This window comes from Cimex lectularius, unplaced genomic scaffold (genome assembly GCF_000648675.2).
Source record: "Cimex lectularius strain Harlan isolate CLEC.00 unplaced genomic scaffold, Clec_2.1 scaffold1, whole genome shotgun sequence".
Classification (NCBI taxonomy): domain Eukaryota; kingdom Metazoa; phylum Arthropoda; class Insecta; order Hemiptera; family Cimicidae; genus Cimex; species Cimex lectularius.
In genome coordinates, this window is record NW_019392813.1 from 4,538,888 (window position 1) to 4,555,312 (window position 16,425).

At 34.3% G+C, this 16,425-nt stretch overlaps 1 protein-coding gene across 1 annotated transcript in view; it reads left to right on the plus strand.

Moving 5' to 3' along the window:
- The window catches only part of LOC112127381, a 683,298-nt gene that overhangs the window by 446,111 nt on the left and 220,762 nt on the right, over positions 1-16,425 (plus strand). The window contains exon 4 of the mRNA XM_024228346.1: positions 9,217-9,757. Within this exon, the coding sequence (XP_024084114.1) occupies positions 9,217-9,757 (541 nt within the window). The remainder of the gene's footprint in view (positions 1-9,216; positions 9,758-16,425) is intronic.

Consider the following 16,425-nt stretch of genomic DNA (forward strand, 5'->3'; position numbering starts at 1 on the left):
TAGGTTTTAGAAAAACCTTTTTTTTATCGTGCCAACGTTTCGATCTTTATTCAGATCATCCTCAGGGCCTGGGATTTATAAACATTGTTTAAGTTTTACAAATACATGTAGGATGTGAAAAAATATGAATTTATACAATGCTAGAAAATTTTAGATTAAAAAAAATGAATTTATACAATACTAGAAAGTTTTAGATTAAAAAATGAATTTATGCAATGCTATAAAATTTTAGATTCAATCAACATATTCATCTACACAAAAACAAACACTTTGAGTAAGTACAAATACTTTGATTGAATCTAAAATTTTATAGCATTGTATAAATTTATTTTTTTTAATCTAAAATTTTCTAGCATTGTATAAATTCATTTTTTTCAGAATACTGTTTGCTTGGTGTACATATGTAGTTGAAATTTGTTGATAGAATCCCATGTTCTTCGTTCTTCTCGTGTAGAAATGTGTGGTGTTTAGTGACCATTAGCCAATGATTATTTGGAGATAGTGAGGTGCGGTCTGGTGTGACGTAGCTTTTAGAAAAACATTTTCTTTATCATGCCAACGTTTCGATCTTTATTGAGATCATCTTCAGAGCCCAAAGTGTTTGTTTTCCGTGTAGATGTGTCATCCTTGTGAGTCGTGTTGCCCTTGCCTCAATAAAGATCGAAACGTCGACACGATAAACAAAATGTTTTTCTAAAACCTACATCACACCAGACCGCATCTCACGATCTACGAATAGTTATTAATAATAGACTAATAATTAGATCGTAGGTAAACATTTTATCTTTCTAATGAATATTTTATCGCTCTTAACTGATACCGCTGGGCCTTTAATCAAGGCATATTGCCTGTTTATCGATAGTTTTGCAAACAAAGGGATAATGTCAACAGGTCAATTGATGGACGCTTAAACCTCCGTCGATCCGAATTGATTGTTACGTTATTTCCCGCTGACTTGTTTTCCAGAGGAAATCGGATCGCCTTGGGGCATAGATTTATGCTCGGTCGGCAAATTCGGCAAATCGACTGGCCCTTATTGTAACCAATTACCGGTGAATATTCTCGTTGAATCAGCAAAAAAGTACTTTTTGAGCAACAAAACCGCTCGTGTAAATTATTTAAAAAAATTGTATAATTTTTAATTAAGCCATTGCTATAATTGTTTGGAATGCTATTCTGAACCTCTCGAAGGGTGTAATTAAGGGAATATTTCAAGTATTTCCGAGTTTGGATTGCTAGAAATTCGGATGATCTAATATCACCGACAGCAATAGCTTTGGGGCTGAAGGGTTTCTACCTGATTTGCTTTTCGTACCTTTATTATTAAAAAATAATCTATTCTATGGAATAGAATTTTCGGCTGCGCCCTAATAAAATGGGTAAATTAAATTTATTTTATTTATGGCTATCAGTACAAAATACATATACATTGAGCAAATAGTATAGATAATTACATATAAATCTGATAGATCTGTAGAAGCAGGAGGCAGTGGGGAGAGAAACCAACCGGTACTGGAATTATCTTTTATTTATTTGGCAGGATTACGCCAGAAGGTCACGAAGCCATCGACGTTTTAGAGAATTGGAGGAAAGATGGGATTCTAGTGGGAAGGATAGTTTTAGTGGAAATTGAGGATGCGTGTTCGGATGAGATGATTCGTGCGATATTACGATCTTTATGGTTCATTTGATGCTGACGTAAAAGGGAGCGTTGAAGATACAGCGAAACATTGTTGATTGAAAGGATTTTGGATTCATTGGATGCTTGTGTATTTGGCCGAGCCCACAGTTCGATTCCATAAGTCCAAATTGGTCTGATAATGTTTTGTAAACGGTGCAATGGTGATTTTGGTTTCAGTAGATATCTTCACAGGATATCTAAATAAAGTAAAGGCCTTGGCTGGATGTTGTATATGTGCACTAGTGGGTAGGTCTGACGTTTGGGCGAAAAAGTTGGGTTTTTGCTCGTTCAACCTGATCTGCCATCGAATGCACCAGTGATGGGTTCAGTTTTTAATGTCCAAATAGGATTGCAGTGTCATCTGCATGTTGAGAGTTGTGTGTTTAAATATATAGGTATGTCAACGGTGTAGATGATGTAGAGGATTGGACCTAAGTTAATTCCTTGTGGAACGCCAGGTTTGATTGGCGTGGTGAATGAAAAATCATGTATGTGAGAGGAAAGACATCAGGATGATATAGTAGGTGAGAAGAAGGGTGCGGTTTAACTTGTAGAGGTTTGGATAGGTATTTTTTTAATACAGAAGTCAATGTACAAAATTTGATCTTTATAGGACAATGGGACGTATAGGTCCCACCATACATTTTACTCTGCACCATACTCTATACTAAATTTGGACTGTTTGTGCACCAACGGTCTACGCTTGCTTAATACTATTGCTTTCATTTAATTAAGATTAATTTTATTTTTTAACGTATGCAGAAACTGCAGCGCGTTGTGTTAGGTATATTGTATCTATCCCATAGGAGGAAGTGTAGAGAGCCATTTTTACATCCTTTGGTGAGAATTTTTGTCAAAATATATAAAATACAAGATGGGTCAAAGGATAGAGGCCATGAGAAACACCAGTACCTATGTCGTTCCGGTCGCAAAGGGGTTAGCAAAAGAAAATTCAAAATAATCAGGATAAGAGATAGTATTGGATTATTTGTACCATTTAGAGAGAAGTTAAATTCTTTTAGCTTACTGACTATACCATTATGTCAGACTAACGGTCGTATAACTTTTGTTTATCCGTCAAAACCATGTCGATTTTACTGTTAATTTAGTTGCCAGCGTTAAATCGTCGGTAGATTATTCTGGGCTGAAACCGAACTTCTCTGACATATGGGTTAGAGTAACCATCTTAAACCTCTTGGCGACTAGATTTTTTGTCAAAATATAGTAACAACAAGATGGGTCAATGGATAGAGCCTTGAGAAACACTAGTTGCTATGTCGTTCAGATAGCAAAGACATTATCAAAAGTACATTCAAAATAAACTGGGTAAGAGATAGTATTGGATTATTTGTACTATGTAGGGAGAGAAGTTAAATTCCTTTAGCTTACTGAAAGCATATACCATTATGCCAGACAATATCTAAGGGCATTTGTTTATCGGGCAACCCATGTCGATTTTCCCCTTTAATTTTGCGTTAAATCGTCTAATATTTAACCGATTAGCGGTTGATAATTTTTGGCTGAAACCAAAATTCTCTGGCATACGGGTGAGCGTAACCATCTTAAACATCTTGTCGACAGAGCTAAATAGGTTAATAGGCTCTTTGGATCGGATGGAGATTTGCTACGTTTCTAGATGAAGTCTAACGTTTATTTGCTTAATTTTGAACGTTAAGAAGTCCTAAGAATTTTTTAAATATTTTTTATTACTGCTTGAATGAAGTTTAATAATTAGCACACTTAAAGCATAATTAGACATGCGTTATTAATGTATTAAAATTTTTAATTTTATTTATAGCTTCCAGCTCAGCCACATTGTATAACAGTAAACAGAGTTGGACACAAGACTCAACCTTGGAAGACACCTAGTTTGGTTTGTGTAAGGAGAAGAGCACCATTATATTTTCCTCGAATAAAAGAGAACGTTCTTTTCCATGTTGCCTAAAACTTCAACACTTTTTATCTTTTGGAGCAATCTTGTTCGCCTTGTCAAAAACTGTATTTAGGTCTGATTGAACGATTTAGCGAAAAATAATAGGGTTATTATTCTTTTTGGTTTAAAGGAATTTTTTTTAATTGTACGATTCAGTTAGGTGTCGACGAACAACCTGATCTCGTGCATAATAATCAGGGGAAACACTGGCCTGCGTTCCTATTTATTCCATGACGGATGGCAACAATTTTTCCGCCTTTCCCATATTAGGGCAATGTGAATCCATGATCCACGGGTGAAATTCCAACAAATTGCAACCGGTGTGAAAATCCGTGTAATTCTTCACTGCACCCTCTTTGCATGCCTCGAATGTGTATGGGAATCGAATTCTCGTTTGTTTCCTCAAGGCTCGTTTGCCAAATGACTATTGATCTATTTTCAACAACAAAATTCAATTATTTTTTAGGATATTTTGTATTATTAAAGTTCAAGCATAAGTCCAATTGGTAGGACAGTGCAAATATCTATTGTTCAAGATTCCCTATGCAAATAAAAACGTTATATAAAATTTTATTTATAAGAATTTTTTCATTAATTTTTTTAAAAGCTGCAAATGAATAGGATCCAAATTCAACCAAAATGCTGTCTCGATGATTTAACGGTCGTTTACGGATTTCCAAGTCCCGAACTTCCCGTTTTCATGAACCTAATCAATACGCCATGCAGTCAAGATAACCGTCGTTTGTCATTACTGGAATAATCTTTATGTGTCACGGTTGAGCGTGCTGATAGAAAAGAAAGACAGGAAGGAGAGTAAATTGTTCCGAAAGGATTACACGTCGTCTTCCGAGAGACAATTTTGTCGAGTAGCGAACTGGGAAATCAGTAACAACATAACTATATGGTACAGGGCAGCAAGAAAGAATCTGACTGAGTAAAATATTGTTGAATTATTGTTCTGTGATAGCCAGCACTATCTGTTATTCCTTTTAACTTCAGTCAAATTATTAGATATTCTTAATTTTTTGAAAAATGCCTTATTGATATGTTTTAAACCACATTGATTACTTAGACCTTTTGAAAAAAAAAATATTAACAATAATCAATTTGACAGGCCATTGGAGGAAGATGTTGTTCTTTGAGCGTTTTGCCTTAAAAAAAAAGTGGTTTTATACGCCTACGTTTTATTGTTTTCAATGGAGATTTTACCTAAGAAAAATCTCGTTCAATTCGGGAAAATCGTAGTCGGTTTCGCATCCACGCCCATGCCGCCGCGACCTTGCGGTTTTGGTAGAGGTTTGTCAGGAACTTAATATTCTGAAGTTTCAAGAACAAATTTAACGTCTCTTATATAGATATTTTTCACTTTTACGCGTCAGTATAATAGACGAAGGCAAATACGAGTCATTCAAATATGAAAAAAATAGTGCGGCATCAATGTTGTTTCATTAAGAAATACATAACTAACGTACTTTAAGTTGAAACTTGACACCGAGAGAGAGGGAGGGAGAGAGAGAGAGAGAGAGAGAGAGAGAGAGAGAGAAAACAGGCAGGCAAATAAAAACAAAGAAACACAAGATAGACCAAAATAGAGAATGAGTAAGAGTGAGTGAGAGATGGGAAAGCGGTGTAGAGAAACAGGCAGAGTTTCAGGGATATTCAGACACACCGACGATTAGAAACAAAAGAGAGAGGTAGAGATTGAGAGAGAGGGAAAGAGAGAGAGAGAGAAACAGGCAAAGAAAAACAGACGGACAGGTAAATAGAAACACAAGAAAGAGCAAAAGAGGGAATGAGAAAGAGAGATGAGAGATGGGGAGGCGGTGTTGAGAAACCTGTGTGTAGTTTCAAAGAGATTCAGACACACCGACAAAACAAAAGAGAGAGAGAGAGAGTGAGAGGGATAAAACAAGATATAAAGAAAAGTGGAAAGAGACAAAAAGAGAAAAAGACCAATAATATGAACGAACAGGGATAATTACGATACACAGAGAAAGTGAAAAGCGGTACAGACATTTAGACAGACAAGATCGGAAAAGACAGTCTGACAAACCGAGAAAAAGAGGGCGTTACAAAGAAAAGTAAAGAGAAGCGAAGAGAGAAACAGTAAAAGAATGATCAATAAATGAGAAAAAATAAAGAAATAATTAAAGTACAAATAAAGACAAAAGGAACGATAAAGTAAGAGAGGGGAGAGAGAAAGAAATGTAGTGAGAGAGGAAGGGGAAACCCTAAAAAAATCCGAATCCATGAAAAAGACATATTGATGAAGATTTTTTTCTTTCTGCTTGTATTTTGTATTTGTATAATATCTTGTATAATATCTAACCTTTGAACAGAACAATCTATATGTCTGAATATTTATGTGTTATTTTTATAACATGTGTGCCTTAAACCTTATTATACTTTTTAAATCTACATGTTTATTCATACTTCACAAACAGTTCCATTTTATCTAATTGAATATTCAATAACTTGAACAATTCGTAACTCAAAATTTTCTAATAACAGTCCAATAAATCGAGCATATTATCCCGTCTGCAGTAACTGTTGAACTGGAACTCTTTCCAGGTTTGAAGAACTTACAGCGAACGGTGTGGAACGCAGTTCGTCATGATATCTTTTTTCCTAGCATGGGAAAATGCTTTGGTGTACCGTTTTCCACTCGGCCATTGTCATGTCACTTGATATACAATCCATAAATCGAAATGACGTACCACAAAAAAATATCTTTAGCCATCACATCGCTTGTGCCCTCTAAAAAATCTTATAAAAAAATAATTGTATAAATTAATCAACGTAATTACCACGAATGAACACGGCTCATCTGACCTTTCGTCCTTTTGCCGAGATAAGAACTCTTAAATTTTACGGTGTCTGCATCGGGATGACGAACAGGATGATTTAATAACCAAGGAGAGCTCTGCAAGGACCTTTCTTGCCCTTCAACCCTTCACGATTCACAGAGCAAAAGGATTCAAAGGGAAAATCTGAAAGTTTCCAGGGACAAAGAAACATCAAACGATCAGAAGGACGATTTCTTGAATCTGGTTAAGCCCGAGGGTTAAAGCCAATAATAGAAATAAATACATAATATAATAAATATAGCCAATTGTTAATAATTTCTTTTTTACCTTGACCCGCTCTATTCCTCAAACATAGACAACCAAACACACACTTTCATAAAATGTAATCATTGTTTTTTGTTATTTTTGTTAATAATTCCTGAACTGTTGGAAAATATTGATTTAATTACTAGGGAAAGACAGAGTTTAGCTTACTATTTAGTTATTATTTTAATTTCATTAATGGAGTTTAGCAGATTATTTATTAAATAGTCTCCAGAAACATATATATATATATATCTTTAGATTTCGTGGTCCGGTTGATCAAATAACATCTTTCAATTAATTAATCTTTTATGTAAGGTATTGGTTGAGATAAAAAAGTCAGTGTCACGTGCGGATTCGAACCCACGACCCTCGGCTAAATACGCCGCTGCTCTACCACTTGAGCTATCGTGACTACGATCCATGGGTCAACAACTTCCGATCTCCACCCAACCTTTCGAATTTGTACTCATATATATATATGAGTATATATATATATACTTTTTTTCATAGTGAAAGTTATAGTGTAAGGTTGAAGATACAACAACCTTTTGAATTTTCCCTCCTTTTTGCCATTTTTCAATTTTATATTTTAACGTGATAAGGAGGCAATGCCCACAACACACAAATATAAATAATCAACAAATATAAATCTTTTCAATTAATTAAGGCTTTGGTTGAGATAAAAAAGTCAGTGTCCCGAGCGGGATTCGAACCCACGACCTTCGGCTAAATACACCGTTGCTCTTACGCTTGAACTATCGGTAGAGAGCCGGTAGATATAGGCGAAGGTCGTCGGCTAGAATTCCGCTCTTGACACTGTCTTTTTTATCTCAACCAAAGCTTTAATTAATTGAAAATAATTTATTTGGTCAAGCGGCCTACGAAACCTAATAAATATAATTCTATTGAATTTTTAGACAGTTTCAATTGGAGAAAATTGAGAAAACTATTGACATGCAGATTTCAAAGTCTGTATAAAGGATTTTACTCATAATAGTAATGTCAAGAAAATGATCCTGAATGTGATTAAACTATAAGTTCCCATATGTCGGTATGAGAAGTTTAAAGTCAATTTAAGCAGATTTGATACCGTATAAGGCAAAGACCCTTGTGAATATAGTTCTGAACAGTTGGACCATATCATTCCAATTTGTATTCAAGTATTTCGAACCGGAGGGAGCCTCGTTTGTTATACCAGTGGTGGCTGCACACTGACTACGCATAATCGTTAGTTTTCATGTAGCAGTGATATAGTGCAAATGATTTAGCGGAAATGAAGCACTCGTGCATTTGAATACTTTCTTTGATGACAAATCACTATTTTATTTGCTTGATCTGTTTGCTATAGTTCCTATAGAAATAAACAAAATTACTTCTACCATAGATATCATTGATTCGCTAATAGAATACAATTGGACAATAAAAATAAAATTAGAGCTTCAAAAGCAGATTAGAAGATCAAGATTAAAAATTAATGAATTCTTCTGAAAATTGGTTCCCTCTGTAAGAGGATTACAATTATATTGTAACGATAAGTCACTTAAACTAATAAGTTGTCAAAAGACAACTTATTGGGATGGCAACTCTCAAGTCCCCCTCTCACTCACTGCTTTCCACTTTGTATCCCTCTCTCTCTCTCTCTCTCTCTTTCGCTCTCTCTCTCTCTCTCTCTCTCTCTCTCTCCCTCTCTCTCTCTCTCGCTCACACACACACACACACACACACACACACACACAAACCTTCCATCTCTCACTATCATTCTCTCACATCTCCCTCTTTCCTTTCACTCTTTCACTCGTTCTCTCTAATCCTATCCAGTACGCTCGAACAATTACAAATATTTTAAATATTTCTTCTCTTCCTCACATACAAAAAAACCCAATTTCCTTCTTAAGATCTTCCACCTGCCATCTCTGTCTCTCTGTCTCTCTGTCTCTCTCTCTCTCTCTCTCTCTTTCTATCTATCTCTATCGCACTCCCTTTCCCTCCCACTCTCTCTCTCTCTCTCTCTCTCTCTCTTTCTCTTTTTCTCTCTCTGTTCGTCCGTTTTGCTCTTTTTCACGCCATTTATTACTTTCAATTTTTCTCACACATAAAGAGCTCTTTCTCTTCTCTGTTCTTCTTAAGATCCACAAAAATTCTCTCTCTCTCTCTCTCTCTCTCTCTCTCTCTTTCTCTCTCTCTCTCTCTCTGTTCGTCCGTTTTGCTCTCTTTCACGCCATTTATTACTTTCAATTTTTCTCACACATAAAGAGCTCTTTCTCTTCTCTGTTCTTCTTAAGATCCACAAAAATTCTCTCTCTCTCTCTCTCTCTCCACACAAAAAACACAGTGAATCTCTCACAAACCCTCTCTGTATTTCTGGACACAGAACGCTTTAAACGCGTTAGTTAAATTTAGGAGGAACTTAATAATAAATTTACCAGTGCATCTGCATATTCTGAAATTGAATTTTACGCCGAATATTAATGGGAAATTGATTTTTACAGGAATGCAAGAGGCGGAAGCGGAATTCGAAGCCGGGGTGCGACGACTGGGCGAAGGGCGCGTCGCCCTCGGCCTTCGTCGTGAGATCGAAGAAGAGCTTGCAGTGAACGGCGGAGCGAGCGGCCTCGTCGGTATCAGAGGAGGCAGCAGAAACAGCAGCAGAAGCGGCAGCTACAGCGGGCCGACGTCCGTCGGCGGTGGTGGGAACGGCGGCAGGAGGCCCCGCTCGTGGGGGCCCCAGCCCGGCGACGCCCTCTCGTGGCTCCTCTGGCAGCCGTACGACGTTCAGTCAGGGTCTGGGAGCCGTCATGTCGACATGTCCCAGTGCAACGTGAGTGTTGTGCCAGTGAGTGAGACTCAGCAAGTGACCACCCGCACGTTCACCTCGACGGAAGCGCAGACGGAGGAAGTGCCGCCCCCGCCGAGGAGCAACCGGAGAAGACGGCATCGCCTTCCCGACCTGCTGGATTCCCACCTGCCGCCCCCTTACACCGCCCCTCAGCCCATCCCGCTCCCATTTCACATCGTGCCATCAAGAAGACGGTGAGTACAAAATATCTTAGCCATACAAAATCCCTTTATAAATCTAGAAAAAATCTAAACTAACAATAGGTAAACAATGTTTCAGAATAATCAAGTAATCTTGATCTTAAATCCATATTGTAGACATTAGACAGACAGAATCAAAACACGTTCTGAATTGGAAATTTTACCATGCTTGTTACTCTCGTGAAAATTTCTCAGGTTCCACCAGCAGTAATAAAATAATAAATGTAAGCAAGAGTAATGTCCGGCAAAAAATATTCATAAATTGTGGATTAAAAACTAACTACAATATCGAATGGCTAAAGCAAAAAAAAAAAAAAAAAAAAAAAAAAAAAAACGTTTTAGGACACAACGATCTATTTTCCCAACTAGAAAAACGATTGATTATTTAATAATAATGTTGTAAAACTAAAAAGTTTTCAATATTTTACTTTTAACCATAGAAAAGACCGAACAATCAAAAATTTGTTTGATAAAAATTTTTTTCAGCTTCCATTAGCAGTCGACCAAAAACTAAAGATCCTTTGTTCTTGAACAAAATGGCAGGTGTTTTAGTCTTCCAATCACTTGTGTATTTTCTGTCTTTTCGGCAATGTTTTTAAATGAACATAGCAAAATAAAAAATTAATCTCTGCCACCTTTCTAAAAATCCTTTTGGACTTAGTTTTAGACCTTTGGAGTGAAGCCAAGCTTTTAATTACTCTCGATGCAAAGTCCCCCCCCCAAAAAAAAAAGAACCAAACCTACGTTAAAAAAGACCATCAATCACATTTATTTCCAGTTTTACAAAATTAACACCCAATTAAAGCATAAATTAGACTCCAATCATGCCTATATAGCGTCTTCAACTTCTATAAAGTTCCAAAGAAGTCCTTCGAACTTGTATCATACTTTATTTATTATTAACTTTAATACAGTTTTTCTTAAAATATTCTTATAAAAAGTTCTTTTAGATAAAACATTGGCAATCTAACAGGAAGTAAAGTAAAGTGTCAAACAATGAACCGTAACATCGTGAGGTATCTCGGTTTTTTTCTCTATTTACCTAAGATAAATAAAGAGCTTTTCAATCATACCAACTTCGACGTGTTTACACGTGTGGCATTATTGATAACCAATTATTTTGGTCTAACAAGGCCGTGATAAATCGAAACCAAATTTTAACAAAGTCACTGCTGAAAGTTAGTACATATTATAAAGAAAGGGTTATTTATAAAATTTCCTAATAAAACAACACTGACCCAATAAAAAGGAACGCCTGGGATGAAAACGTCTATGGTTTTATATGCAAAACAAATTGGAAGACGTTCACGAAATCCGTGATGTGATGTAGCATGGTGGCAAAACCCGTTCCTGCCCTCAATAATAGCCTCGCCTCCTTTCTAAACTCGAGTCCCTTTAGTCGGACGGTTTTATTACAAAATAAATTAAAAGTTTGTCTATTTTGAAGATTTTTTTTTTCTTTAAGTAGAAAAACTGGGTTTTGTACTTTTCAAAATTGACTTCAAAGTTTTTTAATTTGGCGTGTCTTATACTTAAAACTATTTAACATTTATGTTCGTACATATCTGTTTTAAAAATATTTTATTTAACCCTTTGTAAAAAAAATTCACATTTTAAACTGACAATAAATAACGGGAAAGTTTTTCTATGGATTCGGTTGGTTAAAGATTCTTTATCGATCTCTTTTTAAGTCCTTCGTAAGAAAATTTTCCCATGAAATCCTTTATGTGCCAGAAAACCTCCTCCATTAATATTTTATATAAAAAAAGAAAAGAAAAAACAAGATTACACAGTCGGCATTGAATTACACCTCCTAACAACCTGGTGAAAAATTATTTCTCTTTAATCTTAATCAAAAGACGTAAACAACCATAACATCAAAAGGACTGTAGTGGCATTAGAAAGAAAAAAAAGTTCTTTTAAACGAAAGGCCAAGTTAATAGGTCTATTGCTTTGGATAAACAAGACAAATCGAGTCAACAAGTCAACTTAAATAAACGAAGTTCCATTAGTGCTATATTACAGGATTTTTTAAAAACTAAGATCTGTGAATATTTTTCTTATATTTTGATATGTAAACACTGAGTAAAATCCAGTCAAAATATATAGAAACATAAATTGTGAAATAAAAACAAACTATATTATCGAACAGCCAAACGGAAACATTTTAGGATACAACGATCTATTTTCCAAATTCGAGAAACGATTGATTATTTAATAATAATGTTGTATTACTAGAGCTTTTGCAATTTTACATTAAAGCCGAAGGTCGTGGGTTCGAATCCCGCTCGTGACACTAACTTTTTGATCTCAGCCAAGACCTTCCATAAAAAGATTAATTAATGAAAGAAGTTACTTGGTTAATCGGACCACGAAATATAAAATGGATTAAGCATAGATTTTATTAGCATGCTATAGGGTCATAGAAAAGACCGAACAATCAAAAATTTGCCTAATAAAAACGTAATAAAAAAATTGCAGTATGTTTATATAAAGGATATAAGAAAAATAATGAAAATAACTTACGTACAATTATGAACTAAGATAATACACATTTATATAATAATAAATAAATCTCTGTATTTTTCACTTTCTTGTAAACAAGAAATTCGGTTGGTTTTTTTAATCCTATCTCAATAAAAAATACGTTACTATAAAAATGGTGCATAAAGATGATTTTTATAAACAGATTATATGTAAAATATTTCAATAAATGGCACAAAAAGTATTTAAGATACAGAAAAAATCCATACGTCACGACTTGTATCGCAGAAGCTTCAAAGTAGTAGAGATTTTTAAAATTTGAAATAATGACAAAAAGGGAAAGAAAGCTTCCAAACAATGAGTCAATAATAAAAATATGCGTTGAATTCCATTAAAATAATCTTACGCAAAAGCTGAGGTAATGGCGAAAAATTCAATTCTAAACGTGACTTTTCTCGGTTTCTTAGGCTATAATTTTTATTCTAAGGAAAAGTCCGCAATTGGATGTGCATCAGTATATTTCCCTGTTGCTATAGTTACAATTTTTTGTTTTATTAAACGAATGTTACAATTACTCCATATGATTAATAAACGTATATTGAACCTTTCTTCCCCTGTTTTGTCATTTTATCATCGCTTACGTAAATTTTTTTGTCTTTTCTTAAAATTTAAAATGTTTATATATGGATTGTGAAAATTAGAAATTAAATATTAAATAAATTTTTGAACTGATTCTAATAGAGGGAAATAGGCATTATTAGCTGGCAAAATTTCATACACAATATTTGAGCAAGCAGTTTTTTTTACTGCAATACCCACCAGACACTCAGTTTATTATAATATTGATCAAATAATTTTTTTAAGTACGAACTGAATTTCCCAGACTAGACAGCTAAAAACTATTGGAAACATTATTTAAAATTACTGATTATCCTTATTGATCAGTCTTGTCCCCCCCCGCTGATTCATACTCAAATGCGTTTGCATTGTCATTCGCTCGCAAATGTGTACGTCATTTGAAGCAACACAATAAAATGAAAGAAAAAACTATAATAAAGTATATTGAAGTGTAGTGCTGTGGAAGAAAATGTAGGAATCGTTTTTCGTATGAAAACATTTCATTTTCATTTACTTCACGATTGATTAATTAAAGGAAAAACTTAATTGAATAGTATGAAACCGGTTTTATGAGATTCTGAGTTTTAGAAGTGCTTATAATTATTTTTTTAACATTGCGATGTGTTTTGGTTTGTGATGAACTCGATGAACTTGCAACACGCTATCTACTACGCTGTTTGAAGGCTCTTATTTTTTCTTGTACGCACAACGTCAAAAATTACCCCCCATAATAAAATAACGTGCTAATTCACTGGAATCGGGGTGTAAGGTTTTTTGGAGTAAATTTTCCGGAAATCTGGAGAAATAAGAATCCGATCAGAAAATTCCTTCCTGAAAATTTTACACTCTTCAGTATATTCACACTTTTCTTTTTACATTTCATATGGTAATAATAGGGCAACGTATTTAAAATGAACTGTTTTTCATCATAAACTATTGTTTCCTTACTTGGTTTTATCGTGGCCAATAGTTAACTCAACGGGAGCATCGACTTCTCTGGCCAAAAGTTTTTTAAATATATTTTTAAGATTAAATAACTTCCGTTTTTTGGACAAAACAAAATCTTGGGTTTCTGAGCTTTATAAGTGGTAGAAATAACTTGCATGAAAATTGCGAATCAATTCGGGCAATTAGAAATGATAAATGTTAGTATGTTGTTTAATCTTTATTAAAAAAAACTTTATGTAAGGTATTGGTTAACATAAAAAAAGTCAGAGTCACTAGCGGGATTCGAACCCACGACCTTCGGCTAAATATGCCGCGCTGCTCTACCACCTGAGCTATCGTGGCTTCGATCTACTCGGTCACTAACTTGCCTTCTCAACCAATACCTTTTTTATCTCAAACAATACCTTCCATAAAGATTAATTAATTAAAAAAAAGTTATTTGGTCAATCGGACCACAAACTCTAAAGGCTTTATTAAAAAGTTAGATCTTACTCACAGTTTGTTGTTTTCAACGATCCGGATTTCAAGCTTAATTGGTTCATCAATATGTAAATCCTTCAACCTGATGATGAGCTTAAAGGCTTGAAATCTGGTCGAGGAAAACAGCGAACTGTGAGTAAGATCAAACTTTTCAGAAAAGATCAATTCTGGTTTGTCATGGTTTGAGAAAATTGCACCCCGTCATCCCTTACGTATATTGAATTTCAGTCTCTTATATATATTCTGCATAGGCAACTAGTTTCCACGCAAAAAACAATATCTATCAACTGCAAAAGGAATCGGTTTTTATGGCGTAAATTTGGTGACAAGGGGAAAAATTCTAACTCGGTCATAAAATTGTTTATGTTAAATGATACGCTTTTCTCAAATAATCTTCATTATATTGAATCGATTCTTTTTTCATTTTGTACACCAATAACACCCTGCAAAAAGGAGTGAGCAGGATTTTTTGTTAACAGCCAGCAAAGGAGAAATAAAACTCTTTTCAATAAAAACAGGGTGTAAATTTTCCCACAACATAGCTTGTTGGTAGAAATTAACGAATCACTATTTTTAAAAACTCCTAACTACGAATTTGTATCCGTATTGTTATAGTATATTAAGATAAAATTCCAAAACATTGATTATAAAACACGAAATGTATTTTGAGAAAATGGTACCGAAAAATTCGAGCCCGAACAAAAAATCGCTTCTTCTGTTAAGTTGTATTTTTTAACATTTCAGTACAATTTGTATTTTTTAACATTTCAGTACAATTTTCTCCAAAACTCTCGATCATATTGAAACGATTTATTTTACATTTAGTAGAGATAAAATAGCCCTACAATCGGAATAAAAATCATTTTAAAAAAGCTCACAGGAACTGAGAAATAAAGATTTTATATGTATTTTCTTGTGTGAAGATATAGGTGTACGTTTTTGGAAAGAAACATAAAGAATCCTTATTTAAAAAATAAATATCTACCAATTCGTATTATACTAAGAAAAGAAAAACAGAAAAAGATATATTGTAATAAACTAAATATATTTACAGAAAATATTACTGAAAAACGACAACTTTATAGGCTTCTCAGTATTAAATAACCGAAAAATTGCTAAAATCCGGTAGAATTTTTAATATTTTGCTTATGTACAAAGTACATTCTTTCTTTAGAAAGGTTTGAGGATCAAAATTAAAATCCATTTACGATAAACGGATTTAAAAAAAGGAAAAATCACATGACTAACATTAAATAGCTCCCAAAAGATGTAAATTAATTTTTTCTGTTATAACCTTAAAAAGGGAAGTTGATTAAAAATTCAATTTAAAAAAATAAAGATTTTTGAAAAAAATTACATTATAAACTACCTTGAACAACATAGTGCGGGGACAATGTGTTTTTACAGTGAATTTTTAATTTCAGGTCATTTCTCGTTAATTATTTTTGACCAGTTCTTTTCATCGTTGAAGCTGAATTTAAACCACACATAAAACCGTATACAAATGATAAAAGTTACCGTTATCATCTTTATTAACCTTGCCCTCCTGCTTGTTCGCGGTCGAGGTTTCTCCTTTTCTATGACATACGCGCACGCATGTCTTTGTGCGATAACATACTAGAGACTAAATGTAACTGTCACATAAATTAAGTAAAAGAAGAAGAAATATTGCCCAATTAAATCGAATTAGTACTACAAAATATGCTGATAAACTTTACTATAATCTCTATTTTTCTATGATAGGTTAGAATAAGGAAAAATTTAACCAGATTTGTAATTAAATTAATTTCCTTGCCTGTCAAAATAGACGGCAGATGTATTAGTCGGAATGTATAATATACTACGTCCTTTAAGAGCTATTGTACCCCTCTGTTCTGTGCCTATAGCAGACCAGTGAGTCCTATTTCATCAAGGAACTTGGTTAGTTTTAGCCCGGTTTCTGGTTGAATTTCTTCCACAGTCACATTGTACATCCTAAATCACTTCATCTTGCGGGCAAGTGTAGCACCTCAGTTTTTAATAAGTGTGTTGGTGTCTCGCCTTCCTCTTTGCAGAATCTGCAAGTGCTGTCCTGGATTATACCAAAATCTTAAAATGTCCATTTAGTTTGCAGTGGCTCGTTAAGAATGCTG